The 17494-nt window shown below is 53.1% G+C and overlaps 5 protein-coding genes and 1 pseudogene across 6 annotated transcripts; 3 read left to right on the top strand and 3 right to left on the bottom strand.

Moving 5' to 3' along the window:
- The first annotated feature begins 702 nt into the window (after positions 1-702).
- On the top strand, positions 703-11173 carry GCG54_00007272 (annotated as a pseudogene). The gene is made up of 12 exons: positions 703-875; positions 1042-1617; positions 1669-3198; positions 5122-5271; positions 5358-6037; positions 9241-9497; positions 9551-9835; positions 9885-10071; positions 10127-10431; positions 10482-10593; positions 10646-10985; positions 11039-11173. Coding segments are annotated over exons 1-12 (4730 nt in total).
- GCG54_00007274 (Mitochondrial uncoupling protein 5) lies at positions 3068-4634 on the bottom strand (the record flags this gene model as incomplete). Its single annotated transcript, XM_045407257.1, has 10 exons — positions 3068-3334; positions 3390-3478; positions 3573-3703; positions 3770-3788; positions 3846-4005; positions 4058-4257; positions 4307-4374; positions 4423-4447; positions 4505-4536; positions 4597-4634. The coding sequence occupies 10 exons, from the start codon at positions 4632-4634 to the stop codon at positions 3068-3070; spliced, it is 1029 nt and encodes a 342-aa protein (XP_045266178.1).
- Positions 6538-8536, bottom strand: GCG54_00007273 (putative transporter; the record flags this gene model as incomplete). Its single annotated transcript, XM_045407256.1, has 10 exons — positions 6538-6655; positions 6708-6792; positions 6844-7113; positions 7168-7264; positions 7326-7455; positions 7509-7636; positions 7691-7788; positions 7848-8076; positions 8153-8345; positions 8406-8536. The coding sequence occupies 10 exons, from the start codon at positions 8534-8536 to the stop codon at positions 6538-6540; spliced, it is 1479 nt and encodes a 492-aa protein (XP_045266177.1).
- A 269-nt stretch (positions 11174-11442) lies between the features above and the next one.
- GCG54_00007271 (uncharacterized protein) lies at positions 11443-12154 on the bottom strand (the record flags this gene model as incomplete). The annotated part of the gene is made up of 2 exons (XM_045407255.1): positions 11443-11961; positions 12032-12154. 2 exons carry the CDS (start codon positions 12152-12154, stop codon positions 11443-11445), a joined length of 642 nt encoding a protein of 213 aa, XP_045266176.1.
- A 1499-nt stretch (positions 12155-13653) lies between these two features.
- On the top strand, positions 13654-14847 carry GCG54_00007270 (uncharacterized protein; the record flags this gene model as incomplete). The annotated part of the gene is made up of 3 exons (XM_045407254.1): positions 13654-13971; positions 14024-14708; positions 14762-14847. The coding sequence occupies 3 exons, from the start codon at positions 13654-13656 to the stop codon at positions 14845-14847; spliced, it is 1089 nt and encodes a 362-aa protein (XP_045266175.1).
- Positions 14848-15701: 854 nt separating this feature from the next.
- On the top strand, positions 15702-17382 carry GCG54_00007269 (uncharacterized protein; the record flags this gene model as incomplete). Its single annotated transcript, XM_045407253.1, has 2 exons — positions 15702-15783; positions 15833-17382. The coding sequence occupies 2 exons, from the start codon at positions 15702-15704 to the stop codon at positions 17380-17382; spliced, it is 1632 nt and encodes a 543-aa protein (XP_045266174.1).
- Positions 17383-17494: the final 112 nt, after the last annotated feature.

The raw sequence follows: 17494 nt of genomic DNA, 5'->3' as shown, positions 1-17494 counted from the left end.
GCTGTACCTATCCGTAGGTGTATCGAAGCTGTTCCACTCGTAATCCGCGCCTTTCATTGTTCATTCGCTTGTTCGGTCAGTCTCAATGACCAGCGTAAGAACTCCGACGGGGAAAGCTGCTGAAGCTTACAGGCCGCCGCCGTCGCACTGCAGCAGCAAAGCTCCCCCCGAGCTTCTCCATCTTACCCATCTTACGACCCCTGGCTCACCTCCACTCTCTTGAACGAACCCCAGAGACCGCCAGTAGACATACCGGAATGCGTTATGTAATCTGTCCTATGCCAAGAGACTTCCAAGGATGACTAAGACTGTTCTGCCGGGAAACGGGGCGATGGCTGAATGCTGATTCGTGCCCTCACTCCTGTTCCCCAATCATTCCGGCTTCACACGAGTCACACAGCAGCTGAGCAGCCTCTCCCCCCTGCGCCTCGTCAGTCAATTAAGTCGACATCTCGTCAATCGAGGGTCCCAATGTTCTAACACTTCCTTCAACAGCGGAGCTGTCTGCTCTAGGGGCAGCGTGTCTATATCATCTCTAACGATTGATATCATCAAGTATCTCGACCGAAACCACCAAACGTCTCCCGTCAAGCGTGAATCGCGTGCTTCCCACACTCCCTTCACCTTGGCCCCGTTCGTTTGCTGGTCCCTCACCGAGATCGCCGTAGTGCACCCGGCTCCTCACAAAGCCCCCTCACCTGGATGGAGGATCCTCAATCGCAACGTCCAAAGCAGGCCGCCTGTCTGGTCTGCCGCCGAAGCAAGATCAAGTGCGACTACTCACCGCATGAGAACAAATGCAAGAGGTGCATTCAGCTCGATTCTGAGTGCATACGGCCTACATTCCATGCCGGAAGACAGAAGGGCATCAAGAAGTAAGGCCCCCAGCCGCTCGGGTCCATCTACCTATCCATCCAGATGGATGGACACCGTTGCGACCGAGACACCCCCCAAAATAAACACCACACCCATCCATCCCCCACCCATCCAGTCATTCCGTGTGTGTGTCCCCCCTTATTGACTAGTGGCGGCACCCAACAGCAAGCGAAAGGGTCTAGATAAAGCTCTCTACCAGATAGAGCAGGCCATCAAACGATCCCGAACAGGAGAACAGAATTCCGAAGATGACAAGGCCATCGGCAATCTCCAGGCACTCCTGGAGGGCTCTCGAAATGCTCGGTCAACTACCGCCTCCTCACACTTAAGACGGGGGTCGTCTCATTTCAACAGTCCTGACCAACAACCCGACCTCTCGTCTGACGATGATGATGAACTGGATAACACTCCAGACAGCAACACTTACATGAGTTTGCACCATCACAATGAAGAGAGCTTGGCCATCGACGATGCCGAGAATCCGCTCCAGTTGCTGGCGCGCGCCTCCAACCTGCAGCTGTCACCGAAGCCCATCACCGGCCTTTCACCGAAGCAGCCCGGCCCTCGTGTCAGTCGCAAGAAGCAACAGCAGCAGCAGCAACAGGTTGACCAGCCCGAAGAGGATCTAGAGATGCAGTCATTCTTCACCTCCGTCCGCGTCAACCTTGACGTCGGCGACGACATCGACCCAATCACCATGGGTCTTGTGACCGAAGAAGAGGCAGAATCGCTATTCGCATTGTAAGTCAGGGCCATTGTGATATGTTGGATGTCACTCACCACGTTGCGCAGCTTTCACAGCAAGCTTGCTCATACCCGCTGGGGTCTTGACCCAAAGATTTACACGCCAGGGTTCACTCGAGCTCGATCTGCCTTCCTCTGCACCTCCATCATGGCAGCGTCTGCTCTGTTCCTCCCCTCTGCCGGAGCATTGTCCAAGAGACTTTCGAACCACTGCAAGACCTTGGCCCAACGAGTTCTCATCAAGCGTCACAAGTCTGTCGAAATCGTTCTCGCCTTCATGGTCAACGTCCCGTGGATGTTTCCGGGACAGCATAGCACCGACGACGAGACGTGCTGGTATGTCAACATGGCCGCTACCATCGCCATCGACCTATCTCTTCACAAGCTTCTGGTACCAATGGAGATTCTCGGCTCCGGTTCAAATATGGCATTGACTCGCGGCGAATGTCTCGATCCTCGCACCGCTCTTGCAATGGATGGTTTCAGCCAGATTGAACACACGTCCGATCTAGGCCAACGACTTCTTCGGCGCCGCGAGCGTTGCTGGATTGCCTTGTTTGTTCTGGAGAGAGGCATGTCGCTGGCACGCGGCCGCCCTTACACTGTTCCGATTACTCGAATCATCAAGGACTGTGATCAATGGCACAGATCCAGTATCGCAGACCCCATGGATGGCCACCTCGTATCGATGGCCGTCCTCCGACGAGACCTCGACGGCTTGCTCGCCACAGTCCGCGCCTTGTGTGATGGATCGCAAGGCATATCCACGGACGGAGGACTCATCGCGCAGTCCATTCAGAGCGCCATCGAGAGATTCTTCGACCAGTGGCTTACCGAATGGGGCTTCTCCATCGGCACTGGTCCGCAGCGTCGTCTGCCCCCTTATGTCGAAATCCTCGTCACTCATACCCGGCTGTCGACCTATGGTGGTGTCATCAATCATCCGACGGCCCCCATGGAAGTCCGACAGTTCTTTCGCACGGCAGGCCTATCATCTGCGGTGACAGTGATGCGCGCAGCCATCCAGGGAGAGGCTCAGCTGCAGTCGATCCCCAACAACACTACAATCATGGTCTCATTCGCCGCTTGCTTTGCGCTGACTCTGAGCGCCTATGCAACAGGCAGCTCGAATCTAGCCCCGAGTATAAGGAACCTCATCGAAGAGACAGCAGACGTTTTGGAACGCATTGGATCAGCCACAAACCACAGAAATGGTTTGTCTATCTTATACGGAAAATATCTTCGACACATTGTAAAACAGGCCGCCGTGGCTACGGATGGTCAGCCCCAGGCTGCCATGCATCATGAGGCAGCCCCTCGGCGCGCCAGTCAACTCAGCACGCCGTCTTCCGCTGTCGCGGCATCACCTCACATCAACTCAATGGGGCTGCCGGTGTCACAGCCCCCTTACATGGAGTCCCAACTATGGCCAGGGACTCTCCAGTTCTCAACCATGTCCGACGACCAGATTGCCGAAGTCCTCAACCAGCCCGGTAACGAGTTCGACCCCTCGTTCGCAGGTTTGTCCTGGGACGATATGAACAACTTCGACTGGCTGAGCTGGCCCAATCTGACGGAGTTTGGTTTCTAAATCTAGCACGCGCCTGAGATTCAGACTCATCACACTTTCATTGTCTCCACTGGGGCCGCAAGTTGCCATTGGGTCAACTTCCTTAGCTGCTCCATGAACACGAACGTTAACACGGTGTTTGGCCTAAGAAACACGATTAGCCAATGCTTCCATATCTCTTATCTTCCTTTCGACTCACGTCAGTCTTAGCCATGCCGGTGTCCACCCCTTCATGAGAAACCTGGGGCCCTCCTCCCGGAGACCAGTCCGTACAATATGAAGCAAGGACTGCGACTCAATCAGCATCATGTTTCACTTCCAGTACGTAGAGTCAACCTCACGCTTCCGCCAGGCCCGCTCGCAGCGGCGCTCTGGATTCTACTCTTCAATACATCGGCCGGAGCGCAAATGGTCGTCGCCGCAGTTCCGGCAAAGAGGGATGCCACGGCGTGGGTTTTGATATCATCCTTCATTTCTGTCTTTGCCAATAGGTATCGTTTCGCGGTCGAGTATCTGTCTGTTGTTAGCTCTGTATTTGCTAGCCCACCGCTCGTGGTCGTCCACTCGTTTAGTACTCACGTGGCAATTTGTCCCACGTCTACATGCTGTTAGCTCGAATCCACACACTCATTTGGCTCGAATATCGTGAACATACTCATAAGAACACTGCGTACGACGTTGGCCGAGATGCCTCTGCCAAATGTTTCGATCCCCTCTTCCCTTCCGATCCGGTAGAGGCCCTCAGCGGCATTCGAGTACCCGAATCTTTCGCTGGCGGTCTTCGCGCCATCGGCGCACATCCTAACAAGTACAACCTGCAGTCTCATCAGCTACACATGTCGAGCATTCGCGCTCGCAGTCACTGACCTCGGCCGGATTGCCAACAAGCCCAGCCATACCACCGGCCAACCCGGCGCACGTTATCGTCATGGCTGTTGATAGCTTCTCCTTCCCCGTGTATTGTTTCGCTTGTTGCGCAAAGTAGTTATAGAGGCCGAATCGAGCCGTCGAGTATGTCGTTTGTCGGAAAATGGATGCAGAAAGACCGGACCACAGAGAGAAAATTCCTGCCACTAGTCAGCGATTCAGTCTTTTCCATCGTCAATGGGCACAAACCATCTCTTGCGGCGAAGCGGCACATTGCCCGGAACATGGACTCCCTCGATTTCAACACTTGCATGCGACTACCTCAGTCAGCCTTTGCTTGTTATTAGGTATTGACCACAACTCACTATTTTGTTTGGTCGAGGGGGTGAGCTATGATCACGCGGTCAGCACAACAAGACATTGAGGGCACTTGAAATCGAAACTTACTAAAGCAAACAGCCATTGAGGCCGCTGCGCCTCTAAATCCGCAAGTCAGCCAAGTCTCTGGGATGATAGCTCTGTTCAGCCCGTCAACTTACCCAAGCCAGAACGGCTCCTTTTGCTTGTTACCAGTCATCGTGAGAATGCGATATTGAGATCCCAACAGTTTCCGCGTCCATTTCCAAGAATTGCGGTCCGCGGATATACTCTTTTGATATGTAGCACCAATACCATGTCATCACAGCCCCTGTCTTAGTCCATGCCACGCGATAGCATAGCCCAAAGATACGCGCCGGCCTCTCATCCATCCTCCGACGCCCACGGAAACCAAAAGTAGCCCCGGCGAGCTCTCGGCAACTCGGCGCAATGTTGGTCTCAAAGACCCACGGCCGACCTCGCTGACATCACATGGGAGCTCGCGCCATCGGGGACACTTCTGAGTCCGAGTCGCCGGCGCATCTTTTGTCTTCCGACCGCGGAACCTCCCCCACCTATTCCGTTCTGGAACCAAACAAAACCACTTTACCACCCGCATTCACCTTCTGACCTTCCCGATGGATGATGCGAATGCGAGTAAACCGCAACAAACCGACGATCGCAAAGAAGAAAACACCATGTCGAAGCTCTCTCCGTCTCTAAAGGCTCTCATCAACGCGCCCTTTGCGCGCCCGGGGCAGGCTGCTGCGCCATCGCATATTCGTGAGGTCTACCAGACGATCGCAAAGGGTGCCGCGGAGAAGAACGTCGGCGCAAAGCCGTGGCTTGCTATCTCGGTATGTCACCGCGACATGGATTCAATTGAATTTTTCAATTGAGTTTCATGCACATGAAGGGATCCCAGACTTACCCAGTATCCTAGGCCGCGACGACATTCACTCTTAATTCCCCCGAATCTCTTGAATCCCTCTACAGCGTCGCTTCCAACAGCGGCCGCCCCGACAAGCGCGAAACAGCCGAGTTCATTCGCGAGATCGGATTGAAGTGCATCAGCTTCAACGGCATCCCGCGCACCATCAACTGCCTGAATGCATTCTACGCCAGCCTCCCGAAAGACGTTACCGCGCAACTGGAGACGAAGCCGACACGCGCACCCACCACTGAGAACCTCGGCGAGATCACAGCCCGCGGCCAGGGCCTTTGGGACTCAGTATACGCGCCGTTTGAAGTCAAGCTCTACGAGAAGCTTGCGCAGTCGCATCCCGACTTGCCGGTTCACATTCTCAACAGCCACTACGCGGGTCTGTTGTCTGATCCCAAGGAGCGAGGTGGTCTTGCGACCACTGGGAGAGTCTTGACTTCTATTGTCGCTATTTCATGCTTGAGGGCGCAAACAGGCGTCGGCCCGCAAGTTTTGTCGCACGTCTTTGGATTGAGGAAGGCTTTCGAGGACGGCACGTTCAAGGCAGACAATCAGGAGGACATCGAGGGCGCGCAATGGCTGGCGAGCGATGAGGGCAGCGAGTGGATTCTGAAGTCGGTCGACAGCATTACGGAGGCCATCGGAGGCTCAAACTTTGCTCCAGCTCGTCAGTCCAAGTTGTAAGCAAGAGGATGAAATATTGTAAAATAATCAGCGGGGGCTACAGACCCAAAGTTCGCTTAGAATCGTGTTAGTGGATGTCTATGCAGAGCCTCAGAGTGAAGTTGACTTCCCATCTATTAGCTTCTTCGGCCAATCATACCAAGAGAATAATGCATACAGTTCAGATGACATGAAAATGCCTAATGACTCTTTAAACCTGGTCTTTCGAGGCCCAAAGCTGCTCGGCAAGTCTATTTTTCTATGTCAAAAGAAGGATCTATCTAGATGAGAAGAGGAAGTGGCCGTGTATATGTTGAATATGACAATCAAAGTCCTTGTTGGTTGAGCAAGACAATAAGAAAACTCCGTCTAGAACCTAATCAAGGTCATGGCACAAAGGAAAGGTTGAGGCCGTAATAAAATCGTAATCATTATACCATAGCCCTTTTAGTATTGAGCCTGTAAAACTCTACATATCCCCAGAACGGTGACACCCTTATCTGATGCTGACGAGGGTTCACAGGACCATCTTGAACTCAGGCTCTCTATCGTCGCCCGTGCCGATGAACTGGTCGTACTTGCCCGCAGCCTTGTCGCGGTTAATCTTGGAACACCAAAGAACATTCAATAGTGTGCTGCAAAACTTATAAGTGGGGGAAACTTAGGATTGGATCGAGGTAGACCTACGCAACCCAAGCATAGCAAAGTAGTCCCAGGATGATGGTGTGACCCTTGTGATAGTATGGGCCTTGAGTACTGGGATAGATGAAGGCTTTTTCAGATGTTAGCGCAAGCTCTAAGTCGGGGGATGCCGGGGACTTACTCGCAACAAAGCCTCCGCAGTTCGCGATTGCCAACTGCAAAGCCGACGTAGTTGCCCGCTTGTAGTGCCCGGCCGAGTTGTTCGAGTTCCAGCTCAGAACGCACGGGACTGCACTGTACATGCCAATGGCCATGAGACAGGTCATTGCAAATCTTGTCTGGGGCGCAGTCACATTGCCGATGACAGCGTAGCCAATGATCGAAATCGGCAGGACGGCGAGCATGAGCGGGCCGCGCACCCGGAGACGGTCCGACAAGAACGCAACAACAACTTCAAGCCAAGTTAGAGAAGCTCCAATACGAGCCCTATGAAAATAGTACTTACCTGTCACAGGGGTAGCAACAGCATAGGGGATAACGGACCACAGCTGAGACTGGTTGGCGTTGGATGCGATGTGAAGGTCATTGATGATGGTAGGGAGCTGTGTTCAAGGACGTCAATATGGGTCAATCACTTTGAGGATTTGAAGAGACAAGACGTACGAAGAGGCCAAAAGAATATAGGCCAGAGAGGATTGCGAAGTAGGCAGTTGAACTCAACCAGACTTGAAGGTTGAGAACGCCGCGACCAACTTCCGACCACCGAAATTTCTCCTCTCGCTCACTGGCCAGACTAAGAAATCGGTTAGGGATCATTGAAAACAGTCGAGGAGCAACGTTTCTTACTTGAATCTGTCCCCGGCTTGACCTTGAAGTCTGACCAAGGCCCATTCTCGCTCTTCAGGTGTTAGGATCTTTGCAGTTGCGAGGTTGTTCGGGAGACCGAAAGCAGCGATGGTTCCACACACAACGGTCTTCGTCCAATGTTAGCAAAGCTTGACGATGAATGTACGTAAAGGGAAGCTCACGATGAGGCCTTCGATGATGAAGATCCATCTCCAACCCTCAAGATTTCCCCTCGGACCGATGGCAGAGAGTCCTCTAGCAAGAAGACCACCAAACGCGCCTACATCAAGGTGTTAGTAGGTTCCTGAGGGAGTCTATATGGAGACAGAGATGACCAACCCGACAGGGACGCTGCGGTGTAGAAAATGCCGATTCTAAGAGCGAGCTCTCCACGGGTGTAAAGACCGGACAGGTACAGAACCATTCCAGGTAGCAGTCCTCCTTCACACATCCCGAGAACGGCGCGAACGGCGACAAAACTTCCGTAACTACGGACGAAACCGAGGCACATGGTAACAATACCCCATGCGATTGTCAGGAACGGGAGCCAAATTCTTGGCGAGACCTTCTTCAGGACGAGATTGCTTGGCAGTTCGCTAGGCATGCATTAGCGGTTGGGACGTGGAGACAGGGCGTCCATTCACAAAGTCGGAGTGACTTTGGACGACAGAAAAAACATGCCTGGCAATGTAAGTCGCGTAGAAGACAGCCAAGCCCTGGTTGTATTGGGTGTTGTTGATGCCAAGGTCCTCTTCGAGACCAATGATCTTCGCGTTACCGACGTTGGTTCGATCGAGAAAGGAGCACAGGAAAAGCAAGGCCAGAAGAGGCAGGACCCTGGTAATCACAAGTTTGTTAGTTGATGTTCATCCCATTAAGATTCGTTGATAGAATTACGCTTGCCTTGTATCGACTTTGAAGAGCAAGGTCCTCGTCAGATGAGCTTGACGCTCCGCGTCAGCAGCCACCTGGCTTTCGGTGTGCTCGACCTTCGGGTCCATGTCGTACTCCTTGGAGTTACGAGTCATCTTGTTGGTAAACGGGATGAAAATGGCAAAGGCTTCGACCAGGACACAAGAGGGGTATCGCACTCAGCACAAACGACAAGATGAGAAACAAGAACGACGGGAACCTCAACAATGTGCCAAGCATAGGCAAGGCTTGGAAAGTCTTGGGGACCCTCCCCCGTTTTTGAAGTCCATCTTCCCCAGACCCCAAATCTGCGGGGGCGGACGTACCCTACGGGAACGCGAACTATGCTTACCATCCCCAACCCTTCCTTACTATCCCCAGATTATCCATCTAGGAAGGTAGGTCAAGCTAGCCGTTAGCCGTATCGCGCCAATGAAAGCGGCTTTGTTTGACTCGCTGACCCGGAGCCTACTTCTGGCCGCCGAGAACCCCAACAAATGCCGGGGATAACCCCGCTCTGCAGACGTCAGCGCTCCTCGGGCCCTCCCCCTCATGCCGAACCCCCGGTCAGCGCAAAGTTGGAGACGGGATGGCGTCGGCGTGCAGAAGAACGCCCGATCGGCTCCGCCCAGGAGCTCGTCAAAAAGATGAGGTCGCGCCCACCTAACCCGAACCCAGAAATGCTACCGACAATCGGACCTGGATCTTTTCTTATCTGTCGTTCTTGCAGCTGGTGTCTCAGTGTCGCAAGTTTGAGATTTCGTTGAGGACAGAAACACAGAGTTAAAATGCCTTCACTCACACGTCAATTGCGCCCAAGGGTGGTTGTCCGTGCGACGGCCGCTCTCTCTGCGGTGCCATCTTTCTGCGCGCAACCTCAGCGCTTCCCTCGCGCAAAGGCTATTGGAGCCGTGAGCTGTCGAGCTCTTACGACTACATCAATCCGAAGATCTGCGAAGGCGCCGAGTGTCAAGAGAGGCGGATCGAAGCTCTATGCTTCCGCGGACGAAGCTGTCGCGGACATCAAGAGCGGATCGACGATTCTCAGTTCTGGCTTCGGACTTTGCGGCGTTGCTGGTGAGTGCGAGCGCAATTAAGCGCCTGTTTGGCATTACTGACATGAGTGGAAGACACTCTGATTGCTGCGCTGAACCGCAGGGGACCCGAGAACCTTCACTCTTTGACAGCAGTCTCGAATAATGCCGGAATCGAGGGAAAGGGTGGCTTGGCTATCCTCACAAAGTCTGGCCAAGTCAACAATCTCATTCTCTCATTTCTTGGAGCCAACAAGGCTCTTGAAAAGGCATACTTGACAGGAAAGATTGGCATCGAGCTGTGTCCGCAAGGCACCCTCGCTGAGAGAATCCGTGCTGGTGGTGCTGGCATTCCCGCATTCTTCACACCCACTGGTGCACGTAGGTCTAGATCGCCGATGCCTGTTTGGCCAATGACTGACTCTTCTAGACTCGTTGGTCCAGACTGGTGATATTCCCGTTAGACTTGATGCGTCAGGTGCCGTTACGGAGCGTGGCAGGACGAGAGAGACAAGGGAGTTCAATGGCAAGACATATCTTATGGAGACTGCCCTGACCGGAGATGTCGCTATTTTGAGGGCGTGGAAGGCTGACACTGCTGGAAACTGCGTCTTCAGGTACGTTTTGTGATTTCAACTGCATGAAATTGGAGCTAACCTAAGCCATCTACAGATACACCACCAAGGCGTTTGGCCCCATCATGGCAAAGGCCGCGACCGTCACTATCGTCGAAGCCGAGCACATCGTTGAAGCTGGTGAGATCGATGCCAACGACGTCGACCTCCCCGGTATTTTCGTCGACCGCATCGTCCCCGCGACCGCCGAGAAGAACATTGAGATCCTAAAGCTAAGAGCCGAGGACGGGGAGGGCGAAAACCTGTCCAAGGCCAAGAACGAAGCCCAGGAACGCCGCAACCGTATCGCCAGGCGAGCGGCCAAGGAGCTGAAGGAGGGTTTCTACGTGAACCTCGGTGTTGGTAAGTTAGCCTGGAAGCCGGACAATGAAAAGTGTCGCTGACAGTCGCAGGCATTCCCACTCTTGCTCCCTCTTTCCTGCCTGCTGAGCGCAAGGTCTGGATCCAGTCCGAGAACGGTATTCTCGGCATGGGTCCCTACCCCACCAAAGACGAGGTCGACCCGTGAGTGGCGTCATTCTGAACAACAGTGAACTCAGGCTGACATCATTGAAAGTGACATCGTCAACGCCGGCAAGGAGACTGTCACCCTCGTGCCCGGAGCCTCAACGTTTGACAGCGCCGAGTCTTTCGGCATGATCCGTGGCGGCCACGTGGATGTCTCCATTCTCGGGGCGCTGCAGGTAAGCGCCATTGGTGACCTGGCCAACTACATGATCCCCGGAAAGGTGTTCAAGGGTATGGGCGGTGCCATGGACTTGGTTTCCAACCCGGATAACACCAAGATCGTTGTCGCGACAGAGCATGTTGCGAAGGATGGGTTTTCGAAGATCGTGCAGGACTGCAGCCTGCCTCTGACCGGTGCTCGCGTGGTTAGCACTATTATTACCGATTTGGTGAGTCGTGGTTGAACAGTTCGCGTTTTGAATAGCTGCTAACGTATCTCAAGTGTGTTTTTGAGGTCGATCGCAAGAATGGGGGGTTGACTCTGACCGAAGTCGCGCCGGGCGTTGACGTCGACGAGGTACGCGCGAAGACCGATGCCTCGTTCAAGGTTGCAAAGAACCTAGAGACAATGGAGTGAGCAGTAATTGTATTAAAATGTAGAGATTGTTTGAGATACCAGTTCGAAGTAATGCGACATGAGAGTTACAAAATCATTGAATGTTTGTTTGTGTTGGAGTATGAACCATAATAATACATTAACATCTATGTGCATCCCACAAAATGAAGTCCAAACTGTCGTGAGCTCGTGTAGGCGTTCTGGGTATCGTCCAAATTGTGGCACCCGAAGTGTTCCGACAGCTTCGCATACCGATTACGTCGTGATTGAAAGGAGACAAGGAAACGCGTTTAGTCGCTACTGGAACTGGAGCTTCCGCTGAGACCGCGCTTGTGGTGCTTGTCCTTCTTGTGCTTCTTCTCCTTCTTATGCTTCTTGCCGGCGTGCTCCAACATGTTGGCACCGACTGCGCCGGCGATAGCACCACCGAGAGTACCGAGCAGGCCGCCTCCGGCCTTGTGCGCAGCCCATCCGGCAGCTCCGCCGCCGACTAGTGTCGCGCCAAGGCCACGCTCGCCATCAGGGCCGACAGGCCCATTGGGGTCGTACTGGCCTGGACCGCCCTGCTGTCCATAGCCCTGTTGTCCATAGCCTTGCTGGCCGTGTTGTTGCTGGCCATATTGTTGTTGTTGAGGGTAGGGAGAGTGACCGCGGTTGTCATGTCCAGAGGAGTAACCCTGGCTGTGGCCTTGACCCTGGGCGTAAGTGGGCTGTTGGGGGCCGCCGTATCCGTGCTGCTGGGGAGCGTTGTAGCCACCACCCTGCTGGTACGGCGAGTGTGACTGTTGAGGGTAGCCGCCTTGCTGCTGCTGTTGAGGAAGACATCAGCATTTGCCAAATGACGCCGTGATCCAAAACAATTATAATTTGGGTGCTTACTTGAGGAGCGTAGCTTGGCTGCTGGGGATAACCACCCTGTTGGCCATAGCCCTGCTGTAGATGGCCCTGGTTGTAACCCTGCTGGCCGTGGCCACTGTTGCCGTAGTAGTCGTTCGAAGACATAGTACTGTGGAAGATGTTTGATGGAATTTTTAGATGATTTGTGGTCGAATGTCGATATGGATCGAAACGGCTGAATAGTCGAATGCTTGATGATAATGATAATGTCTCCGAAGTCAGCAGAGGGGAAACAGCTGAGCTTTAAAAGGCGCCAAACGTGAGGCGGGATTCAACAGGAGCTAGCGTAGAAACGGAGCTCGCGGAGATTGCCAAGGAGGGGCCAGAATGCATGCAGAACGGGAGAATGCTTCTCACCCTCCGCTGAGAGCAGTGCCCCGTTTCCGCTGCCCCTCATTGCTCTATTGCTTCGTCACTTGCACTTGCAGGTGGCGCAGTGACTGCGCGGGGTGCCTTGCCCAGCCCATGCCTGGAGACTTTGGTGTGTGCCAGCCACGGTCGCTTAGCTGATTCGATGGGGAACTTAGCAGTCTTAGCCACCCAAATGACGCGACCTGCAAAGCCACTCGCTTTCGGCTTCTCGCGTCCGAGGCCGCAAATCCAGGAACTCTCCCCTTGTGTCTTCGCTGGTTGGCATCATCTTGTTAACATTCTTCACCTATGAGTCTTTACAAGGTCTCTTGCTGTAGAAGCCGTTTTCGTTGGACATAGTTCGACGCAAGCGACCACATGCCAGCTACATAGCTGATGTTTCATGGCGCAACGGCTAGCCAATGTCCCGGTGATCCCCAAACGTTCGGACGAACCACTGACCAGTGGCCTGTCACTGCCACTGAACCGGTCGGTCGCATCAGCAGCCCGAGCCAAGATCAGCGAGCGCATGGTACCCGGAGGTCTGGAGGACCCCAGGCGAAGGGAACTGTCGCCCAGAGCTGTGGAGCTGAACTGGTACCAACAGTCGGCCTCTCCGACTATATGTGGGGCCGATTGGCCGCGCTGTCTCCGGCTGTGTTTCCTTCCTAGTCGGTTCATTGATACGCGGGTTCGCGGAAGTTTGGCGGGGCATTAGTCTATTGGCTGTGAAGCCGTCAGCTATCCCGTGATGCCTGAAAGGATCAGCAGGGCAAGCAAGTAAGCTCGTCTCCCGCCGAAGCTAGAACATTTCTGGAAAACCGAGGTCTCGCAGCCAAGGCTCAGCTCAAATCAGTCGTAATGCTGGGCATTCTCTGAATGTTTGTTGCAGCGCTTACGTAGCTCTGATTCCTGAAGAGCTTTACAGAACTTGTCGATTCCAACGTGGTCTTTGCGGAATATTCCAACAAGCCTTGACTTCCTTTGCGGGGTCGGCCCTATCTCAGTTGATGGTTCCGACGCCACAACTGTTAGCGTTCGCCAATGAATCATAGCGCGTATTTGGCTCAAAACGTCTTCATGTGCTATTTGGTGGTGATTGTAATGATGACGGCATGAGATGAAATTCTACTATGCGTATTGCAAATAGGTATGCGCTGTATGAAGCAAAAAGGATACAATAAATTCTTCCGCTGGTCACAGCCTCAGTAAGTTCGCGTAGATTGTGCAAAAGTGAAAGAACGAAAAGCGAGATGGCACCTTCCAACGACCTTGCCAGCCGAAAATACGTGAAATGGGACGCAGATGGTGTCGAGAAGGTCCCGCCGAATGAAGACGAAGACATTGAAACAGTGGCCAAGCTGATCAATGAGCAACAACGCAGGACCTGGAACAAGACTCGTCATGGTTATGGTGCGACTCACGCGAGAACGCAAGGCATTGTCAAGGGCAAGTTTATCGTTCAGAATGATCTGCCAAAACATCTGAGGCAGACTGAGTTGTTTCGACAAGGGGGCGAGTACCCTGTTGCTTGCCGATACAGCTCAGAGCCAGGAGACCCAGGTCTTGACGTAAGTCTTCAGCCTTGATTCAAATACCAGCATCAGCTGAAAAATCTACCAGGATCGCATCCCACAGCCACGTGGCTTTGCAATGAAGCTCTTCAATGTCGAGGGTGACATGTTCGATGCAGGCAAAGAATGTCCCACGCAAGACATCGAGTTCAACAGTGCGCCTGCCATTGAGCTTGCCGATGCTAAGACCACGAAGGAGATTTTTCAGTTGCGCCTGAAGTATGGCGATGACAAGAAAGAATTGTACAAACATCTCAATGCTCGGCAGGATGCAGAGCTCCAAACGGCCCGAGACAAGCTTCGGAATTCTCACCTCGAATCAACGAGGCAGTATTCGCAAACAGCTTACCGGTTTGGAGACTACGTGATGAAATACTCCCTGGTGCCATCGAGCGACACGCAGAGAAGGTTGTACGAAGAGACGGTCAAACCAGAACACGACGAAGACATCTTACAGAAATGGTTGCAGAACTTCCACGCCAACCATGAGGCTGAGTACATGTTCCAGGTCCAACTGCTGGAGAATCAGGAGGAGCAGCCCGTTGAGTACGCGGGTCAGGCGTGGGACGAGGAAAGGTACCCATGGCAGACGGTCGCCAAGCTTGTCATTCCATGTCAAAATAGTTTTGACTTTGAAAGGAAGCGGTTCTGGGAGGATTACATGCGGGTTGATCCCTGGCACGGACTGAAGAGCTTGCAGCCGCTGGGGAGTCCGAATAGGCTCAGGCGCGTTGGTATGTTTCCTATCCAAACGTCTTGCTGCGGCTGTGAGTACTGACATATGTAGTCTATGCCGCCAGTAGCAAATTACGCCGTGAATTGAATGGGGTTAAGGAGGTCACCATCTCGAGCATCGATGAGATTCCCAACTGAGGCATGGGAGGGAGACACCAGATGAACCGCCTTTCAGTTGAGCCCATCCTGATGTGAGGCCAGGGGTTTATCCAGACATCAGAATACAAGTTTCGTGTGGTTTGAAAGCATCTTACCCTTACATGTGACAGCTACCCCGCATACAGATGATGTTTTGATTGATCCTCAGAGATGCAACAGGGCGTGCTGCTCAGATGTCTGAGCTCATGCTGCCAAGAGTGAGCACCACAGCTTCATTTTGATCGCGGATCCAACGTCGCGCCTCTCGAAGGTCACGGAATACATCTTGGTCAGATTTCTGCACCTGATATTCCTTCAATGCTGACTGGAGACGTGCTGCTGTTTCCTGAATTCAGACGAGTTCCAGAGACCATTTGTGTTTGACCGAGGACGCAGTTTGAGTCTTCATGCAAGTGAAGACCTTAAAAATCCGGGGTGGCACTCTCGTGAACGATGAGTGGTTCATTGGCAGACAGAAATGAAATTTTCCAGTCTGCTGATTGGTTTCAAAGTTGATTCAAGCTCATAGTTCAACTGGAGGTCGTCTGGGAGCTATGCTCGTGATGGGATGAAGATCTGAGCGCGGTGCAACACCGACGAAAAAGGTATGGAGCTTGGATCACTTGGCAATGTTTCCTTGTGACCCCGTCCATGCGGGTTGTGAAGGACCGGCCCCTGGGATACTGAAGCTCAAATACAGCATTGAGCCCTGGATGGAGTCTCGTTCTAGGCTCTTGTTGGCAAAACCGGAAAAGTCTTCGGAGATCTGTCAGGAAGCCTGGAGCTTTCTCAGAAGTTTACACGTCCCAGAACTTCGAAGCTCTGCTTTAGTTACGCGCAAGCTCCACAGGAAAATGGCCACCACAACCCTCACTGCTAAAGAGGGGCAAGATGCCGCGGTACAACCCAGCCCGTACACAATCGTCCGCAAGACCAGTAAGCCTAGTGTCCGCAAAACGACGAGCAAATACTAATTCCTTAACAGCTCAAGTGGATCGCATGTTCTATGTCTACCATCGCCTTGGAATTCAAGCAAACGTCCTGGTCGCGGCTCGGTACGCCTCAGCGAAGACCGGTCAAAATCTCGACCTGTCAGATGAGACAGTTTTTGCAGCCCTTCATGCCGTCGTCACTAAGTGCCCAGAGCTTGGTCTGGTTGGCGTCAAAGAAATGAACGAAGATGGAAAGCACTTCCTTTCTTTGGCCTCATTGAATACGATCAACCTCGACAGCTGCGTTGAATTCATCGACCACAACGTCCCACCCCTCGGTTCAGATCTCTTCGAGAAGCTCCACAGCGAATGGCTCTGGGCCGATGGAGAAGTTAGACCCGGTCAGCCATGGTGGAAAGTGCTTATCCTCGGACGTCGCGACGTCGTCTTCCTCTTCCACCATCTCGTCTGCGACGGCTCGTTCGGCATGACCTTCCACCGCGAATTTCTTGCGTCGCTCAATGCCGCAGCCGTCTCAGGAATGAGACAACAAGCTCCACGGGAGGTTCACTTGAACCCTGAAAGAATGAGACTAAACGAGAGAGTCAAGAACACTATCCGGAAGAAGCCATCCGCGCTTGGTGTTATCTACAGCTTCCTAAGCTTTGCCTTCCTCCGGTACTTCTACTCCAAAGCCCTCTTCTTTACGGACTTTGCCCCGCCCAGGAAGTTTCTCAAAGATTCCTTGGGCAACCCTTTGCCTCAAGATCGAACCTCCACACAGGTCTACAACTATCGCATCCCCGCTCAAAAGATGGAATCTATTTTGGCTGCCTGCCGAAGCCACGGGACAACTTTCACTCCTTTGCTTATGGTCTTGGTCACTGGCACTTTGGCAGCGGACCACTATCGCAAGGCAAAGGTTGGATTCACACGGTACGCAGTCGATATGCGACCAGTCTGTGACTTTGAGGATCTGGCAGCTGGGCAGGGCAAGATGCTCAACTTGGCTGCCAGCGTCCCAGAGAAAGAGCGTCTCGGAAAGTACCGAAAGGTTCTCCCCACCATGTTCTCAGGCGATGGCATTCAGCAGTCTAGGGCGTACCTTGACACAAAGGAAACCTGGAAACTTGTTCGCGATTACGGCAAGCGCATGCAAAAGTTCCGCAAGGGTGGCACCAATTCTAAGCTTTGCAAGTCTTGGCTGAGCGGAAACACCATGGGCCCGACACTCGAGGAGTTTGTCAACAAGTCTCTGCCTTCAATGAATGTGGTCATGCAGAACAGCTTTTCAGTCTCAAACTTAGGTGCACTCAAGGCCACTACGGTATCGGCTGGTGGAGAGGAGCCGGCCGTGAGGATCGAGGACGTTCAGTTTTCTACCGCCTCTCCTCACGGGGCTGTTGGATATCATGGTATAGTCTTCAATGTTGCTGGTATGGCTGGCGGTGATACGGTTATCAATGCGTGCACTGAGGCAGGCATGGCTCCTGATGGCTTGGTCCGCTCCGTTCTTGATGGCGTCATGGCGAGAATTGATACCCTGTTATTGGAACAGAATACCTCGTCTGAGAAGGAGAGGAAGGCTAGAAGTCAGGTGTAGTTGTGGGCTACGCGATGAAAAAGAGGTTTTAATGTTCTCCACGACGGGTTGGCTAATATTGATGTCATGCAATCTCCTTATGTAGCAGTTGGATATTGAGCATTTCTTGGGA

Source organism: Colletotrichum gloeosporioides, assembly GCF_011800055.1.
Source record: "Colletotrichum gloeosporioides strain Lc1 chromosome Unknown consensus_32, whole genome shotgun sequence".
Taxonomy (NCBI): Eukaryota; Fungi; Ascomycota; class Sordariomycetes; order Glomerellales; family Glomerellaceae; genus Colletotrichum; species Colletotrichum gloeosporioides.
This window is presented reverse-complemented; position numbering and strand designations above follow the sequence as displayed.